The sequence below is a fragment of the Rana temporaria genome, chromosome 4 (genome assembly GCF_905171775.1).
Source record: "Rana temporaria chromosome 4, aRanTem1.1, whole genome shotgun sequence".
Lineage (NCBI taxonomy): Eukaryota > Metazoa > Chordata > Amphibia > Anura > Ranidae > Rana > Rana temporaria.
Genome location: NC_053492.1, coordinates 123,601,487 through 123,619,570, shown reverse-complemented (window position 1 = coordinate 123,619,570; position 18,084 = coordinate 123,601,487). Strand labels below are relative to the sequence as shown.

The following is an 18,084-nucleotide window of genomic DNA, read 5'->3' as shown; positions in this document are numbered from 1 at the left end:
TCAAATGGAAGGTGGAGGAGCACAAGGTCAGTAACATCCACCAGTTTTGTGATGTCTTCATGGAGGAGTGGAAGAGTACTCCAGTGGCAATCTTTGAAGCTCTGGTGAACTCTATTCCCAAGAGGGTTAAGGTAGCGCTGGAAAATAATGGTGGCCACACAAAAAATTCACACTTTGGGTCCGATTTGGACATTATCACTTAGGGTGTACTCACTTTTGTTGTCAGCGGTTTAGACATTAATAGCTGTGTTGCGTTATTTTGAGGGGAAAGCAAACTTACACTGTTATACAATCTGTACACTCACTATTTTACATTGTAGCAAAGTGTAATTTCTTCAGTGTTGTCACATGAAAAGATATAATAAAATATTTACAAAAACTTGAGGGGTGTACTCGCTATTGTGAGATACTGTATATACTGCTGATGAGAAAGGGTATTTATCAGTTTATATTTACTAAAATTATTGCATTTCCATGTTCTGTATACTGTGGGAGACCAGATATAGTGAATACAGGTTCTGTGTTTAGTAACACTTTAAAACTCAGCTGTAGCCAAATTTTGTTCAAGCTTTGAATACAGTGGAGGAGTGTTTGAAAAATTACCCCTCACTTCCTATTTGAGTGTCGCAATAAATAAGAAATTAGGAGAAATCTTCTCAAAGGAGACACAACAATAAAACAATTTTTCGAGTAGCGTGCAAAATGACAAGAAACTTACTGCCAGATGTTTAATACTGTGTTGCCACTGGATAGGTTTCTCCACAATATGGTGGGTGTCCGTAACAAAAAGTAACAAGAAATTTCAATAGGGACACAGATGACAATACTGTAATAACATGCAGGAAGTTCTAACCCTTGCTTACCCTATCCAAAACAAAAAAGCTTTGGCTGGAGTTGGGTTATGATAAGAATTAATAGTTGGGTTTGGATAGGTAGGTATTGGTTCAATGGCAGTATTTTTAGAGGTTTGCCGCTATGAAAATTATGAATACAATAGTGCATGTATAGAAAAGTACCTATCGATCTTGATAGATATCCAGTGAACCATCTACCTGTAATGAGCTGACAATGATTATTTTCCTGTGTTAAAATTCCAACACACTCTAAAGACAAGAGGTTAGGTATGTTAATTGGCTGCTCTCTAAAATTGGTCTTAGTAGGATATTCTACCGACATTGCCCAAGATCACTGTCTCTGAACAATATCTGATGTAAAAGGGTTTACTGTTGAGGACCTAGGTTCTAACAATGAATTGATTTTCTTCAGCTGCCCCTTAGGCCCCGTACACACGACCGAACATGTCTGCTGAAACTGGTCCGCGGACCAGTTTCAGCAGACATGTTCGGTCGTGTGTACGGCCGACCGGACAGGTTTCCAGCGGACATATGTCCAGCTGACCGTTTTCCAGCAGACAAATGTTTCTTAGCATGCTAAGAGACATGTCCGCTGGAAGCCTGTCCGTCGGACATGTTCGGTCGTCTGTACAGACTCACCGTACATGTCCGCTCGGCCGCTATCCCTCGCATGCGTCAAAGTGATTAGACGCATGCGTGGAAGCATTGACCTTCCAGGGCCGCGCACGTCGCCGCGTAATCGTCGCGGCGACGGCGCGGCCACGTCACCGTGTATCGTGTACGCGCGGATTTCTGTCTGATGGTGTGTACAACCATCAGACAGAAATCTCCGGGCGGACATGTCCGCTGAAAACGGTCCGGCGGACCGATTTCAGCGGACAGTCCGTCCGTGTGTACGAGGCCTTAGACATTCATATTTTTGCCTGTAAATCTAATTGGTGTGTTGACCTGAATAATTAAATTAAGAAAAACAAAGGAAAACTAAATTTAAAAAAATTGCTAGCTGGTAGAGCATTGTAAGTCTTCTGTCAAAAGAAAAAAATATATATTTTACTCATCATCTAGAAAATATTTCCTTTGTGTACAAATCCTGTGTCAATTTCAAATGTGCCTATTGTGGAAATGAAAAAGAAAGAAACAAGTGCAGTGCTGATCCTTAATATAATGTACAAATGCTTTGCAGATTTCAGTTGCTTTACTTTTACTTTAATTGGTGAATGACCCATTCTAATTTTAGGTCAGTAAATAAATCAGGCTGCATCCTGCATTGAGGCTGAACTCCAGAATTCCAGCCAGAACCCTTTTTTTCAGTTTTGAATACAATGTGGAAGGATTAGAATCTCCAACAGATTTTTTTGACAAAATTTGCTGCAACTTCCAGGAATGTCAACGGGATACCGAGGTTCTAACATTGGCAAAAGTGATAAACCGCTACTGTGATTAAATGCTACATACAACAAAGTATTATATGAGACACTATAAAAACAATTGCGGTTCTAACATTACTGCAGTCTACTAAAAGAAACTGTTTTATTTCTGTCTACAGGAGAAATTTCATTGGTGACATGACTGGAAGTAACGGGGAAATTTCCCTGTAAATTCGCAAGAATAAAAACTTGACAAAGGGCCTATGTTTCTCCACCATGTTCAAAACCAAACCAAAGTTTTGTCTGAGGTTCATTCTATGTAGTGCAATCTGTTTCTTTTGTAACGTGCTGTTTGAAAAAAACAAAAGAAGCATGTATAAAATATTATTGCCATTTCCATGGTCCAGTTCCTTCATTATTTTTCAGGATACCTTAGGAGAAATTACATTTCTTTTGTATGTTATTGTATTATATGTGATGGTATCAGCACTCCCATCCCCATCCCTCCATAAAGAATTTGTAGGTACACCTTTGTCTAGAAAAAAACAAAAGAGGGAGGGCGCACCGACCTAGTGCATTTATCATAAGAGATTTTTATTTAAAAAAAAAAAACAAGCAAATTATACTCACAAATGAGAGTTTAGATACAGCTTAATCAATTGGTCAGACCTGTCATATTGGTCCCTGTCAGCAAGATATGATGATACCGAGAATTCAATGGTACCCTTTTAGCGACAAAACGGCTAACGTTTCTGGGGCGCACCCCTTTCCTCAGAGCCTAAGAGGTCTTGTTTTTTTTTTTTTTTTTTTTTGTTAGTCTATGAACACCCATGGTTTAGAGGAGGGCTGCAAGACATGTGATCCTATCTCACAATTGGACTGCATTACCCCATAACAAAAACACCAGAGCGCAGGAGAATTTTTTGTATTACACCTTTGTCTAGACCATGGGTCTTCAAACTACGGTCCTCCAGTTGTTCAGGAACTATAATTCCCATCATGCCTAGTCATGTCTGTGAATGTTGATGTGTTACAATGCCTCATGGGATGTGTAGTTCTAAAACAGCTGGATGGCCGTAGTTTGAGGATCCCTGGTCTAGACCATTGTTGCCAACCGTCAGTATTTTTACTGGCAGTCAGTAAAAAATGGGCACTTTACTCCTGCCAGTAAATGCCAGTGACAGAAAAAAGTTGCCAGTAAAAAAATATGGCAGTGACGTTTGGTTTGGAACTGTGCATGCACAGTTCCTGCCTGGAGCTTTCCAAAACCCTCTCAGTGCCTGTTACAGTGTGTTTGGGTGGGGACGGTAGAGGGCGGCACTGGTGGAGGGAGTGCCTGAGTGCGAAGTGTGAAGTCATAGCGCAAGGGACCCGAGCGGAGCAGCTGGAGCCTCATGTGCGGCTCTGCAGAATAGGAGCAAGGCAAGCCGAGAGCAGGACTGTCAGTGCTGTTTGGACTGGAGTGGACTAAATCGACCACCTGGCATGGAGAGTCTGTCACTGTGACTCAAGAGGGAACGTGTCGTGTCGGTGATCTTTGCTGCACACTGCTGTCGGTGTTACTGTCAGAGGAAATTTAATGCATGTGTGCCTGCCAATTCCAAACTCTTGCTCTCCTGAGTCCTGTCCCTGAGGTACTTACTTATTATATTGAAAATAAAATAAGAAATATGTGATTTCCTTAATATCTCCCTTAAATCACATTGCTAATTGCCTATTGTGCTTGTTTGTAGTCTAAATACTGAAATTTACACTTAAAACTATAATTTTGTAACTTTTGGAAATGCTAGTAAATTTTGAATGTCATGTCAGTAAATTTCAATCTGGTAGGTTGGCAACACTGGTCTAGACAATGTGTTCACATTTTCCACCTGTGTCACACTTGGCTTATACTTAAGTTTGACTCGAAAATCTTTCACCGAAAAATAGTAGCAAAGGGCATCAAGGCAGCAGTTAATGTTAGATATACAAAGTGCCACCTGCAGAAAAATGCTAATGTGTTTTTTCACTGTGCAGTCTGAAATGATCTGTCTTTTAGCCAGAAATTGCAAGAAGATGCCAATATGAGTAAAGCTGAAGCAAATCACAAACACCACCAGATTACAGATGATTATGCGTACAATAACAGCCTTGGATTCTTCTGACTCTACTGAGGATGATACGGGGACCAGAAGTGTCCTGATTATCTGAATAGAACAATACAACATGATGGTCATAGGGATCACAAATCCAAACATTTCCAGAGGTATTATTATGTTAGGACTCCAAATGTTTTCAGACAGGTTATGGAAACATTTAACATTTTCCGATTTCACTTTGTAAAAAAATGTGAATAAAGAAACACTCCACACAACGACCCATATAGTGACACATATTATTATGGTCTTTTTGGGTGAGCGTAGAACCCTGGCATAGAAAGGATGGATAATGGCTATGTATCTGTCCAAGCTGATGAACGTAATTGTGTAGATGCTGCCATACATATTTGTAAAGTAGAGGGATTGTATGAAGCCACACAGATGACTGTTCACATTGATTTTATCTTGGGAGAAGTGTATTTTTGAGGGTAAAGACAGAACAAGAAAGAGATCCAGGATTGCCAGATTCATCAAATATATCGAAGCCTCTGTGTATTTTTTCATGGAACAACAGAAGATCCACAGAGCGAATGAGTTCAGTATGAAACCAATAATGAATGTGGGAATATAGGTCATCAATTGAATAGGGCGAAGTATTGAAGTAATGTTCTCATTAGGGCAGCTCACGTTCATTATTCTGTTAACACAAGACAGATTATCATTTTATTTTTCTCACCTCACAACTCCAGCTATCTTTTTGTTAAATGTTTACCTGGACAGGTCTATATACAAGCTTAAAATTAAATATATTATCTTAATTTCAGGGGCAACTCTAACTTTATTTATAGATGGTCTTTCAACCAAATACACTAATTGTGAGACCCATTATTTACCAAGTTTACCAAGGTTTTTCTAAAGGGAAGATTTTTCCAAATTAGCTCCTCTTCTTTGAAGTACTTTTACATGCTACATTAGATTGTCCCTCAGATGTTTTAGTCTCTAAAAAGTCATCCTTCAGGGAAACTTATCCTAAAACTATTTAGTTCACCAACCTGCTTAGAAAATTCCATCAGAATACATTGATCTTATTTGCCCCACTCTTACTCATGCAATAATTATCTTCTAATTTCTTTTGTCATACCATACTTAGTATTTTAAAACAATATATGGGCCCAGATTCACAGAGAGCAAGGCGCACATTACGCCACCGTAGAGCAAACATTGTACGCTACGCCAACACAGCGCAGAGAGGCAAGCATTGCATTCAGCAAGCCAGTGCTCCCAACGCTGCGCCAGCGTGGCGTGGGTTTCGAAGGTGCACGTCGGCGAAGGTGGAAGTGGGCGTGAACCCATGCAAATGAGGCGTGACCCCATGCAAATGATGGCCTGAGCACCAGACAGGTACGTATCACGAACTGCGCATGCGCCGTGACGTGGAGGCATACACAGCACCCCCCTGCGCCTGCTCACAACCACGCCGGCACAACTGCCTAAGCTACGTTGGATCACCACGTACGCCGTGAACATAACGCACGCCCATCCAGACACACGTCCAACGCACAATACACCGGCTTGTGTTCCCTGGTGCAAACCTGTGCATGTCTGTTTCCAGGTTACACCTCATGTAAGGGGAATAACTTTACGCCGGACATACAACTTACGCGCATCTCGCGTACCATGCGCCGGGCACACGCACGTTCTTGAATCTGCGTATTTCTATCATTTGCATGTTTGAATGGCTAATCAATGGGAGCATTTTTTTAAATTGTGGGTATTTACTAGCTTCTTGTTAATAGTTGGTAGTTTTAACAAAAAAATCTTCATTAAAGAAAAAAAAATGGTGTGGCCCCCTCGTAAATTCCATTCAAGGCCCCTCAGGTCTGGATATGCATTTTTTAAAACTTTTAAAAAATGGCATGGGTTCCCACTAAAATCAATACCCAACCCTTCGTATCTGGTATGGATTTTAAGAAGGAACCCCACCCAAACATTTATACCAGACCCTTAATCTCATCATGCAGCTTGGCAGGCCAGGAAAGGGGGGGGGGGCAGTGTGCACCCCTCCCCTAAACCTTACCAGGTTACATGCCCCCAACATGGGAGGGTACCGTGGCAGATGGGAGCCACCTGGCAAAGCACCTTGTCTCCATGTTGATGAGAAATCTACAGTGAATCTGCCACCCACTATATACTTAATGGGGTAACACAGTTATCCTCTGAATTAATGTACTGCAATGCAAAGTTTTCCTGAATTAATTATGCCCCTTGCCCCATCCAACATGCATCCAAATCATTTTTAGAATTTCTAAGAGTAAGCAAACACCAATGATGTTTATCTCCACATATCTGGGCAGTTTGATGTTGGTCTGTTTTCCAATCAACCAATTAAATGTAAATGCATGTAAGCTATTGAACTGTGTAATACATACTTATGTATTATAAAAAACAAGCTTGTTGTGATCTTTTATAAAAATTAAATGAGATAAACTAAACATAGTACAAGGGAGAAAAAACAATAATGAAACTGGGAGGGTATCTCACATGCTAATGTCCCTACTACATTAATTGCCAATGCTCTCCAGTTCCAGAACAGACACATTCTTTTTAAAAATAGAACAAGGTATCCACAAAATAAGCACAGCTATTCTTTAGTAAACAGCCTACACAATTAGTCTGAAAAAAAAAAAAACTCTCACATTGCCTTGATTTCTATAATTCTAAGCCAGCAATAAAGTATATTATAAAACACTAAATAAATCTTGAAAGCTGTTTTCTATATATTTTTTAAAGCAACAATATACTTACAATTATGCCTTTAGGAGTCTTCAGCCAGCATATGTTTTTCTTACTTACATACACAGGCTCTAAGGCAGTGTACAACAGAAGAAATTGTATAGCTGTGGGAGTTTTATTGTAACGTATTTCATCAGATAAAGCCACTTCCCCTGTATATAAGGAACTGTGGTACATTGTATGTGTTTAATATTCAATTTTTGAGTAAAATGGCCTGTTCTTCAAAATGTACCTAACCTTTTCATACAAAGATGTTGTAGATATGCTCATCCTAACAATCCACATCCAAAATTGTTCTTGAAAACTGTGGGAGCAGAAAAACACAGTCAAACTAGGGCTGTTTTACAAATGATGTTTATACGTATGCTATAGTATACAGTGTGTAAAGTTTTATTTTCAAAAGAAAGGAGCTGTGTGAAAGTGCAAATACCTCTACTTAATCGAGGTATTAAGTCCTCTACTTAATTGACTGCCGTAAAATGGGCCTGATAGGTGGATCATATAGATGGCGGCACTTTGTAGGTGATCTTCAAATGATCGGGAATTCAGCAACTACTAAGAGGCACCTGAGAGCAAAATGACAATTATTCCAGGCTAGCAATAAAACACCATTGCACATGGACCTTCTATTTAATTTACATGTGCACTTTTATTAAATATACTTTTCAAATTGATATGTGGAATTTTATATACAGTGCTTGAAAATGTTCAAAATCATGGTTTCTAAAATATTACGTAAACATTATAGAAACATTCTCCATAATATTTAACCAACTCTCAACTGTATGTCTGTCTTCCGAGTGGCATCATGCAGGCATCCTAAGTCCGATTTGCACCGGACCAACTGCTAAATACTCCCCACGGTAGTGGGAACATTCCAGGCTGGCATCAATGGTGAAATATGGGCCACCTGCCCCAGCATCCGCGGTGGGACAAGTGGCCCGATTCAGATGGCAAGGTGGCTCCAGGTCACAGGCAGAGCAGCATGGCACGCTGTTGCATCCACCCATCTCCACTCCTCACAAGAAATCACAGGCTCCGGTGAGTGAATCTGCCCCTGTTCCCCACAATGCACAGCCAGACCCCCTGCAGTCTCAGAACTCCACCATAGACAGTGAGGATGGCTCAGGCCCTGATTCCCCTCCTGCTGAGCCCACCCTAGCCTCCATCTTGCATGCTATACAGGACTGCAAGGCCTCTCTCCCTGCATGGACTTTTCTCTACTGAAGCAAGATGTGCAAAATTTAAGGGACAGAGCTGGGGAGGCTGAAGAACATATCAGCTCCCTTGAGGATGTTATCCACCCCTTAGCTGTTACGATGAGGGACCCTAAGGGGGAAATTGTGGCCCTCTGTGCCAAAATCGACAATTTGGAAAATCGTTTGAGAAGGAAAAACCTCTGCTTCGTTGTTTTCCCTGAAAGGGCGGAGGGCTACCACCCAGAAAAATTCCTATATAACTGGCTGAGAGACAATTTTGGGACTGACGCACCATCCTTTTCACATGTCATTGAGCGTGCCCACCGCACCCCTATGCGCCCCCCACCTTCTGGAGCACCCCCATGATCCATTATAGCAAGGATCCTCAACTTCCAAGACAAAGTTGCTATTCTGCGCCTAGCCCGGGAGAAGGGTTCACTTAAATACAATGGCAACACCGTCTCAGTGTAACCCGATTTTTCAGCAAATGTCCAGCGATAACGCACCTCCCTTGCGGCAGTGAAGGCCCGCCTGCGTATGGATGGCCTCTCCTACGCCATGCTTTTTCCTGCCAAGCTGCGCATCATTTATGAGGGTAAAGCGCACTTCTACAACAACCCCAAGGAGGCTATGGCCTGGCTCAATGATCAATACAGAGTTCTTCCTAGGCACAGGGCTGTCTAATATATGTGGTCCTAGGCCCCTGCATTCTCCTCTATGTTTGCCTTGAACTGACTATGGATATGTCCATCCTTCCATTTTGGAGAACTCATTTACCTTAACTGCACTGTCTGATCTGGATTTTCATGAAGGTATGGTACGCCTCCCTGCAATAGGCCTGAGAACTATTACCCTGCCATCTTTATTCCTAATAGACTGAACCTCCTCCCTATTAACAGGCCTATCCCCCTACAACTTCTGCCAGTTGTTTACTCTACAATCTACTGCATCTGCAGTTAGACTGTGATGCTTTTCACCCCTACAATGCTGCTCGGGAGTCACTCTGGACTCCACTACACCCCCGTACCAGTTAGTGGCGAGACCACGGTACAGCTCTCCCTCAGTTTAAGGAGGGGGGTTTTCGTTTTACAGTTCAGGGATCCAAGGCTCGCTATGTTGGTGTTGGCCGAGCGGGGAGGGGGGGCAAGGGATTTTATCTAGACTTTCTGTGACTTTTGTTGGTGTTTTTGTTTCTTTTTTCACTTTTTGACTCCTATATTTTTTCTCAGATTGCTGCCTATGGCGGACTATTAATGTTTTTTATTATTTCATTGCTGGCTCATGATGTCCTGATGGCAGATCCACGCACTTTTTTTACTCATGTGCATGTATGTGCTTCAGGTGGCGCGGCCTGTCTGGTCATTTATATTCTTGTATGCATGTTACTTTGTGCTTGTTTACTACTGTATGTTTTACAATGGCAAAGCCCCTAAGGATAGTCCCCTGGAATACTAGAGGTCTGAATGCACCCCAGAAGAGATCTCTGGTGTATGAGATGAAGGAGTAAAAGTGTCAACACCAAGCCAGTAATCTTCATTATCCCCAGAGGGGAACACTGCTGATTTTGACTCGTATGTGAGGTGAGCAGCCTGTGATACTGGTGGAGCAGAGCACAAGCACTTTTTTGCATCTTTGCACTATTGGTAAATTGATAATCTTGGATCCACGTAAATCAGTCACTTGAAAATTTTGATGACCTTTGATTCACTTTCATATATTTTTGAACTTATCAGTATTTATTTATTTTTGTTTGCATACACAGTTTTATTGAATAATATTAGTTTACACATTTGTTTGTTCAGTAGCGCAGCACTGTTTTATTTTATTTTATACCAGTTCAAGTGGAATGAAAGCACTTTTAAGTGACAGTGGCTACTTTTATTAATAATGCTCACTAAATATAATTTCTTACATTATTTATTGATTGTGCTACTGTTTTATTTGCACATTCTAACTCTTAAGCTGGCTAGCGTTGGGGCCCAGTTGTACCATTGGTGCACATGAGAATAGTCCCAGCCAAGCTGCCTGCAGGCAGCAATAAGGCTACTATATGGAGGTATCAGCAGTTCCTAAAGAGCTCAGTCTTTCTAGCAGCAAATAGTAAATCCCCACAGTAGCAGCTCACCAGTCACAGCAATATTGCAGCTCACCATCTGGTCACACAGAGAGATTAGTCCACTTTCTTCTCTGCACCCATGTGACTCTGGCTGTCAGCACTCCCAAACTCAGTAATCCGTATCCCACTTAGGCTGTTGATATGCAGCAGTGGTGATGGCACACTGGCTCCTCCTGGCATCTCCCTCTGAGAAATGCAGTTCCAAACTTCTTGATTACAGTACAGATGCTCTACTCTAGACTACAGTTCCCACAGTGCAGTGCTGCCTGACTCTATTCTATTGAACTCCTACTGCTCAGTAGCTCCCTCCTCTTGCTGTTATAGCTGTTAACCAGTTCAGCACTGCAGGGTGGCAGCTACAGAGAGCAGCTGCAGTCAGTTTTTCTCTCACTCTCCATTCGTAGTCAAGTACCTGTCCTCATTTGTCAGTTGCCAGTTGTTTTATGGGGTCATTTTTATGGTGGACAGTTTGGCCTGGCAGCCGTTTATTTCAATAAAATAGCTAAAAAGTTCTTCACTAGGCCAATGTGCCTTTGTGTTTTAAGGAGTGCGGCAGCCCAGGATTTTCTTCTTATCTTATATCAGCTCCCACCCACCTTCTAACACCTTTACTAAACTACCTTGTAAAAGGAAGATGCATATACTTACCTATTCTCAGAGTGCTCTGATCTAGTCACATGATCTCTCCTGGTGGCTGGCTTCAGGGGGAAGGAGAGAGTGCTGATAATGGATGTTCCTCAGTAAGTGAGCTTACTGAGGATGCAACATTGATTGCGAAACACGTATAGGCTGCTGATACCCACAGAACTGTGTACTAACCGTGAGGTGGACGCTGGGGGAACCTGAGAAGAACGACTTTTACCTTCCATCTTGGCTTGGCTTTGCATACATGGTTGGAGAAGGTTGGTGCCGGCATACGGGCACATTTAAATGTGAGTGCAATATCTGTTTGATTTTAAGTAGCCAATACATTTTTTACGTACTACACCATGAGGGGCACTCCTCTTTTTTTATTGTAGGAGAGATAGAGACCCCACTGGCATATTCAAGGCATCTGGCGATTGGTGAACAGACGTGTAAAAGGAGTGGTTATCCTGGGAATGAACCAAAGGCATTTTTATTGATTGAGATCTGGTGAGTGGCCATTTCTAGCGGTGACGGGAATATCACAGAAAGTGGTGACATTATCGTTGTATCATAAACCCACGGGAGAAGCACTTAAATGAATATTCAATTAGCACATTGGGACTTTAATGAACAGAGGACATATTTTGTAATCCTCCACTGAATTGTCATATACATGTGTTGTTTCACTATATATATCGTTCTATAATATTGTTTCATTATACATATATTTTTTCTGGTTTTTGTATAACACTTGTTTGCCTTGGATGGGCAGTCACCTTTAATATATTGGATAAGGTCACTAAAGCACTGTCATGGACCTTGCTGAAGGGTATCTCTTTGAAATCTGTTACCCAGTGGGGGGTCTTCTGCTCTGTCTTAAGGCCAGAAGGCTCCATTGTTTTGTGTCTGGCTATTGTGTACATCGATTGCCCCCTGGGGCTTCTGTCTCAATACACATAACAGTCCCTCCATTCAAGCTATCGGACCAATCCCTGCTTACTCATGTTCAAGTCCTCATTTGCATGGTTATGAGGATCTGAAGGAGAACTCGATGTACTTTACAATTGACCAATAGGAAAGCGATTGTTGGGGGCGGGATGTTCCAAATTCTGTTTAAAAGTGTGTTGCGTACTTCCAATAAAGGTCTTCCTGTTTGAACTTACATACAGCCTGCCATGTGTTTTGTTCTTTTGAATCCCGATTGGCACATAGCTGTAGTTCGGATCCCAGAGCCTTGGATGACCGAACCATCAGACGTTGCGATCTGCAAGCTGACTCAATAGTAGCAGAGGAGTGTCGGGAGAGCGGAAGCGAGCAAGGGTCTCGTTACAAGCACTATATGAGCAATATGTCAATCGCATAGATAGATTCACGCAAGTTGCACATAGGTTCATACCTCTTTTGGGTGTATTTATATTCCCCATGAGAAGAACTTTAGCACATTTGTTTATTTAAATAGAGGTGTTGTGTGTTGACGATTAACAATTTAATCAGTACCTAGTAACAGGTGGTGATAAATAAAGGAAAAAAGAAGGGGAGCGCAATTAACTCACTACACATATTTCTTAAAGGACCAGACACCAACAGGTGTCCTGACCCTTTTCTTTCCTGATTGCAGCAAACCCACCACAATAACATAATATAATATATATTTTCACTTGCGCCAGTAACATTTATTGTCCTTATAACAAGCAGGTTGTGTTTTCTGTAGCGTGCCAAAAAAAGGCTACGTTTAAAAGTTGAACGTGTCAATTTGACATTTTTTGAAAATTTGCGCAAAACAGCAACAGAATGTTTTCAAATGCTTACTACAGCTAATGGGAACGACGGCCTGTCTCGTGCGCGTGTGTTTGAGTGGCACAAAAGATTCAGCATGGGACGTGAGAATGAATTCCCAAAAGTTAAGTCAGTGCTTAACTACTTAACCCCCGGACCATATTGCTGCCCAAAGACCAGAGTACTTTTTGCAATTTGAGACTGCGTCGCTTTAACAGACAATTGCGCGGTCGTGCGACGTGGCTCCCAAACAAAATTGGCGTCCTTTTTTTCCCACAAATAGAGCTTTCTTTTGGTGGTATTTGATCACCTCTGCGTTTTTTTATTTTTTGCGCTATAAACAAAAATAGAGCGACAATTTTGAAAAAAATTAATATTTTTTACTTTTTGCTGTAATAAATATCCCCCAAAAATATATAAAAAAACATTTTTTTTCCTCAGTTTAGGCCGATACGTATTCTTCTACATATTTTTCATAAAAAAAAATCGCAATAAGCGTTTATTGATTGGTTTGCGCAAAAGTTATAGCGTTTACAAAATAGGGGGTATTTTTATGTCATTTTTATTAATATATTTTCTTTACTAGTAATGGCGGCGATCAGCGATTTTTTTCCGGTATTGCGACATTATGGCGGACACTTCGGACACTTTTGACACATTTTTGGGACCATTGGCATTTTTATAGCGATCAGTGCTATAAAAATGCATTGGATTACTATAAAAATGCCACTGGCAGTAAAGGGGTTAACACTAGGGGGCGGGGAAGGGGTTAAGTATGTCCCTTGTGTGTTCTTACTGTGGGGGGGGGGGGGTGGCCTCACTAGGGGAAACACTGATCTTCTGTTCATACATTGTATGAACAGAAGATCAGCGTTTCCCCCGCTGACAGGACCGGGAGCTGTGTGTTTACACACACAGCTCCCGGTCCCCACTAGCCCCCTAGTGGCGGCTAAGAGAGAGGACGTTCTACTACGTGCTCTCGCCGAGCCGACCTGCCGACGTAGAACGGCGGTGCGCGGTCGGCTAGTGGTTAAAGGGATACGTTTTGAGTCAGTTGATGCTGTAAAGAAGAAAACGGCAGATGTGGTGAAACAGCTGACAGAAATTGATTTTCTCCATGCCTTTGACCAGTGGAAAACAAGACTGCAGCAATGTATTATGCCGTGTACACACAACCGTTTTCCCTGTCATGCAAAAAAAACAATGTTTTTCTCAACGTGATTTGCCGTGATTCCTCTCAAGCCTGCCTTGCATACACACATTCATGAAAAAAAAATGCCTGAGCAAATCGCGATGACGTACAACACGTAGGATGGCACTATTAAGGGGAAGTTCCATTCGAATGGCGCCACCCTTTGGGACGCTTTTGCTAATTTCGTGTTACTGCGTGTTAGTAAAACTTTGGTGAGAGACGATTCACGCTTTTCAGCCTCGTGCTTTTCAGTCCGTTACAGCGTGACGAATGTGCTATCTCCATTACAAACGCTAGTTTTACCAGAACGAGCGCTCCCGTCTTATACTTTATTCTGAGCATGCATGTTTTTTTTCCCCTCGGGAAAGCATACACACGAGCGGTTTTCGCGACGAGAAAAATAACGATGGGAAAAATGACGAGAAAAAATAGAGCAGGTTGTAATTATTGTGCGGGCAGTTTTCTCATCGAGAAAACTCATATGGAGCATACAGACGACCGGTTTTCACGACCAATGTAAAAAATTGCAGTTTTCTCGTCATGAAAAACGGTCGTGTGTACGCCGCATACGTGTAAATGGGGAATATATTGAAGGGGACAAGCATTAAATTTGTACTACATATAAATAAAGGTGAGTTATTTAATCAGTCTCGTTATTTAATAGACACTCCTCGTATGACAGAATTGGTATGGCTCCTAACGCATTTTCTACTCACGCTGGCCACAGTTTGGCCCCCTACAAACCCATTGGACAGTATACTGGCCCTTTGTTCACAAAGTTTGGAGACCTCTGATTTAAAAAATAGGTAACAGAGACTTTTATTGCAGAACAGACCCCATATGTCTAATTTGTCATAAAAGCTCCTGCCTTACAAGCTAGCAATTTTTTTTTATTTTTTTTTGTACACTGAGTGACAGATGCACAGCTCATTGTACACTTTTAGTATTGGTATGGATAACTTCCATGCACATATGTGACAGTTATGCCATCTTTAGCTGACCAAATAAGAAAGCCTATGTGGAACCCAGAATAAGACCAGACAAAGATGTCAGTGGCAATGATGGAGCGATGAGGGGATTTCAATTGTCCCAATGTTGGAGGAGGGGTGGGGGGGTTTCAGTAGGTAAGTGTGCCATAATGTGCAAATTACAGCAAGTGACCACTCACCATGATGCAATGCAGACTTTAGCCTTAAAGGAGTGGTACAGGTAAAAAAAAAATCCCTAAATAGCTTCCTTTACCTTAGTGCAGTCCTCCTTCACTTACCCCATCCTTCAATTTTGCTTTTAAATGTCCTTATTTCTTCTGAGAAATCCTCACTTCCTGTTCTTCTGTCTGTAACTACACACCGTAATGCAAGGCTTTCTCCCTGGTGTGGAGAAAGCCTCTTGAGGGGGGAGGTGTGCAGGCAAGTCAGGACACTCTCTACTTTGCAGATAGAGTAAGGAGCTATGTGTTAGTGGGCGTCCTGACACTCCTGCTCGCCCCCTCCCCCCTCAAGAGGCTTTCTCCACACCAGGGAGAAAGCCTTGCATTACTGTGTGTAGTTACAGACAGAAGAACAGGAAATTAAGATTTCTCAGAAGAAATAAGGACATTTAAAAGCAAAATGGAAGGATGAGGTAAGTGAAGGAGGACTGCACTAAGGTAAAGGAAGCTATTTTACCTTTTTACCTTTACAACCCCTTTAACTATAATATAGCCCAGAAATGTATTGTTAGGTACTGCTAATTTAGGTAGCCGAATGTGCATTTATATATAACTGCCATCTGTAATTCTGTGTTTACCAGCACTCAGACTGGGAGAGTGAGGAACAGTACTCTGAGCTGATCAGTCTATGCATCGGGCAGATGGGCTAAGAAGAAACATGCTGACACTAGGAGAGAGCAGAGAGCTTACTTTATCAGTCTGCTGCTGCTTCTTGACACAATGACACACATGGGGCCAGGAAGGTTCCTCACTGTACTGCATAAAGGACAATTTCTTCTTTAGTGAATCCCACTCACTTTCATCCGATGGATAAACAGAGAGCAATAAAAACCGGGCAGACACAATGTATGGAGGCTGCAAAAAAAGTTTTGGCTGTAGAAACAGTTCAACTTTAAAATATTGTTTTATTAAAGCAAACTGCTTAAATAGTGGTTAATGTCCCTGTGAGTGTGGCAAATATAATCTGCCTACCCTGTTTCTTCTTTCATGGTTTTCTGCACATTTTGACACACAGAGATGAGAAAAAAACCTGACCTAATATAAACCACTTCCTATCTTCACAAGAAAAGTCTTGTGCACAAGTGTAGTGCTCACAGTAATCATTTAGAAAACAGTTACTAAAATGTTCTAGAACCATGTTTATCAGAAAACATATATTCTCAATATCGTTTAATATACATATTCATATATTTTATAGAACAATAATTCTATAATAGTGATGAGAATAACAGCAGAATTGCCACTTTCATCTTTCCTATCTGCATGCCTTGCTCCGTTTAAGCACAGCACTTCAGATACAGTGTGATAGCATTAAAGCAGAACTAAAGTTCTGCTGTTGCAAACAGAGAGCAGACAGTGTTTTTATTGCAGAATAGAAATGCAATGCCTTTGCTGTAAAAAATTGCACTTACCTGACTGCTGGCTGTCTTCCCAGGCAAAGTAAACTGAGCAGCGCATGCCCAGCTAAGCATCCAGCCCTGTCCCAGTCTCGTTGTCCCGGAATGACATTTTAGTTCCACTTTAAAGTGTATAATACATATATGTAGTGGGTGTTTGCTACTAGTTACTATTATCCACCATGTCACCCTGCTGCCAGACCTCCATATAGCACTCTCAGAGACACTGAACAGTCATTTGAGTTTTGTTTTTGTTTATTTGGGGGATATAACTTGTGTAGCGCCTGTGTACTTTCAGTACAGGTGCTATGTCAAATTTAGAGGGGAATGAGAGAGTTACTTTGCTCTCATTCATGATGATTTGTTAAATTGAGTTTCTGCCAGGCTGGGTTACCCTGTGGTTTATTTTTGTGTTCCAAAGATACGTTTCCATCTTTGGATAACAGGTGGCGCCAGTGGGCCCAGGCAGAGGCGCCTTTTCTCCAGCAGCCAGTCAGAGGAGTTTTTCCCTTGTGGGGCATGCTGGTGGAGGGTATTTCTGAGGTAGAGGCCATTTTTGGTGGTTCTTCGCCCTTTCCTGGTTCCAGGTGCGGCACCCACCTTTAGGGTGTGCGCATTTCACGGGCCCCAGCGAGATGGCCTACACGTGCTATGCGTAGTTCCTGACTGTGGGCCCTCATGGCCCGGAGCAACTAAAGCTGCAAAGGGGCCCCAGTGACTTACTGGGTCCCCACACTTCATGAGGAAGATCCCAAGCGAGTTATGCTGTTCGGTGGGGAGTCGGTCTGAGGTGACCCCGGAGGCAGGTGATCCAACTGGCCTTGGACAATCCATCGGGGATCTGGGTGACCGGACACTGAGAAGTTGTATGCTGCAACTTGTCAGTCGGTGACCCCAAACTAAGAAATCTATCTGAGGGAGATTCAGGCGAAATTGTATTCACTGAGAGGATTCGCTCAATTATTTTCGCTCCGGGGTAAAGGGCCTGTGGCAGAGGTTCCACACCTAATTTAAAGTTCCATTAGAGCCAAGTCGGTGGCAGAGACTTGTTCCTTCTCAGAAGTTCTAAGTGATACTCTGGTTGCCAGGTCAGTGTGAGAGGCCTGTCCAGGTACACTTCACCCACTCCGGCTGGAGTGGCGATGTGAGTTAAAGTCCCATTGGAGGCAGGACTGCTTCCGTTATCCATAGGCCTGAATCTGCAAATTCTCCTTTCACCAACCTTTCTCTGTCTACTTCGAGTTGACTGTTTGCCATGTTGGGCGAGAAATAAAAGCACATAAAACGACACCCCGCTGTTTGGACATTCCGTTTCTGCATCTCACCATCATCATCATCCCTAGACACATCACAGAGGTAACATAATCATGCCGTTCCAATCTAACCAGCGGCTTCTGAGGGGGTAGCGCTACACTTGGTTGGGAAAAGGGGGTATGGGATGCCCATAAAACAGATCACTTTGCTATCATTGTTGC

The 18,084-nt window shown here is 42.2% G+C and overlaps 1 protein-coding gene across 1 annotated transcript; it reads right to left on the bottom strand.

Moving 5' to 3' along the window:
* Positions 1 to 3,387: 3,387 nt before the first annotated feature.
* On the bottom strand, positions 3,388 to 7,191 carry LOC120936558 (G-protein coupled receptor 55-like). The gene is made up of 2 exons (XM_040349006.1): positions 7,105 to 7,191; positions 3,388 to 4,996 (listed from the first exon to the last, which is right to left on the bottom strand). The coding sequence occupies exon 2, from the start codon at positions 4,990 to 4,992 to the stop codon at positions 4,030 to 4,032; it is 963 nt and encodes a 320-aa protein (XP_040204940.1). The 5' UTR covers positions 4,993 to 4,996; positions 7,105 to 7,191; the 3' UTR covers positions 3,388 to 4,029.
* Between the last annotated feature and the right edge of the window lie 10,893 nt (positions 7,192 to 18,084).

Bases quoted from the DNA above. Each gene is read 5' to 3' on its own strand.
- LOC120936558 (XM_040349006.1), bottom strand. From the start codon at position 4,992: ATGAACGTGAGCTGCCCTAATGAGAACATTACTTCAATACTTCGCCCT.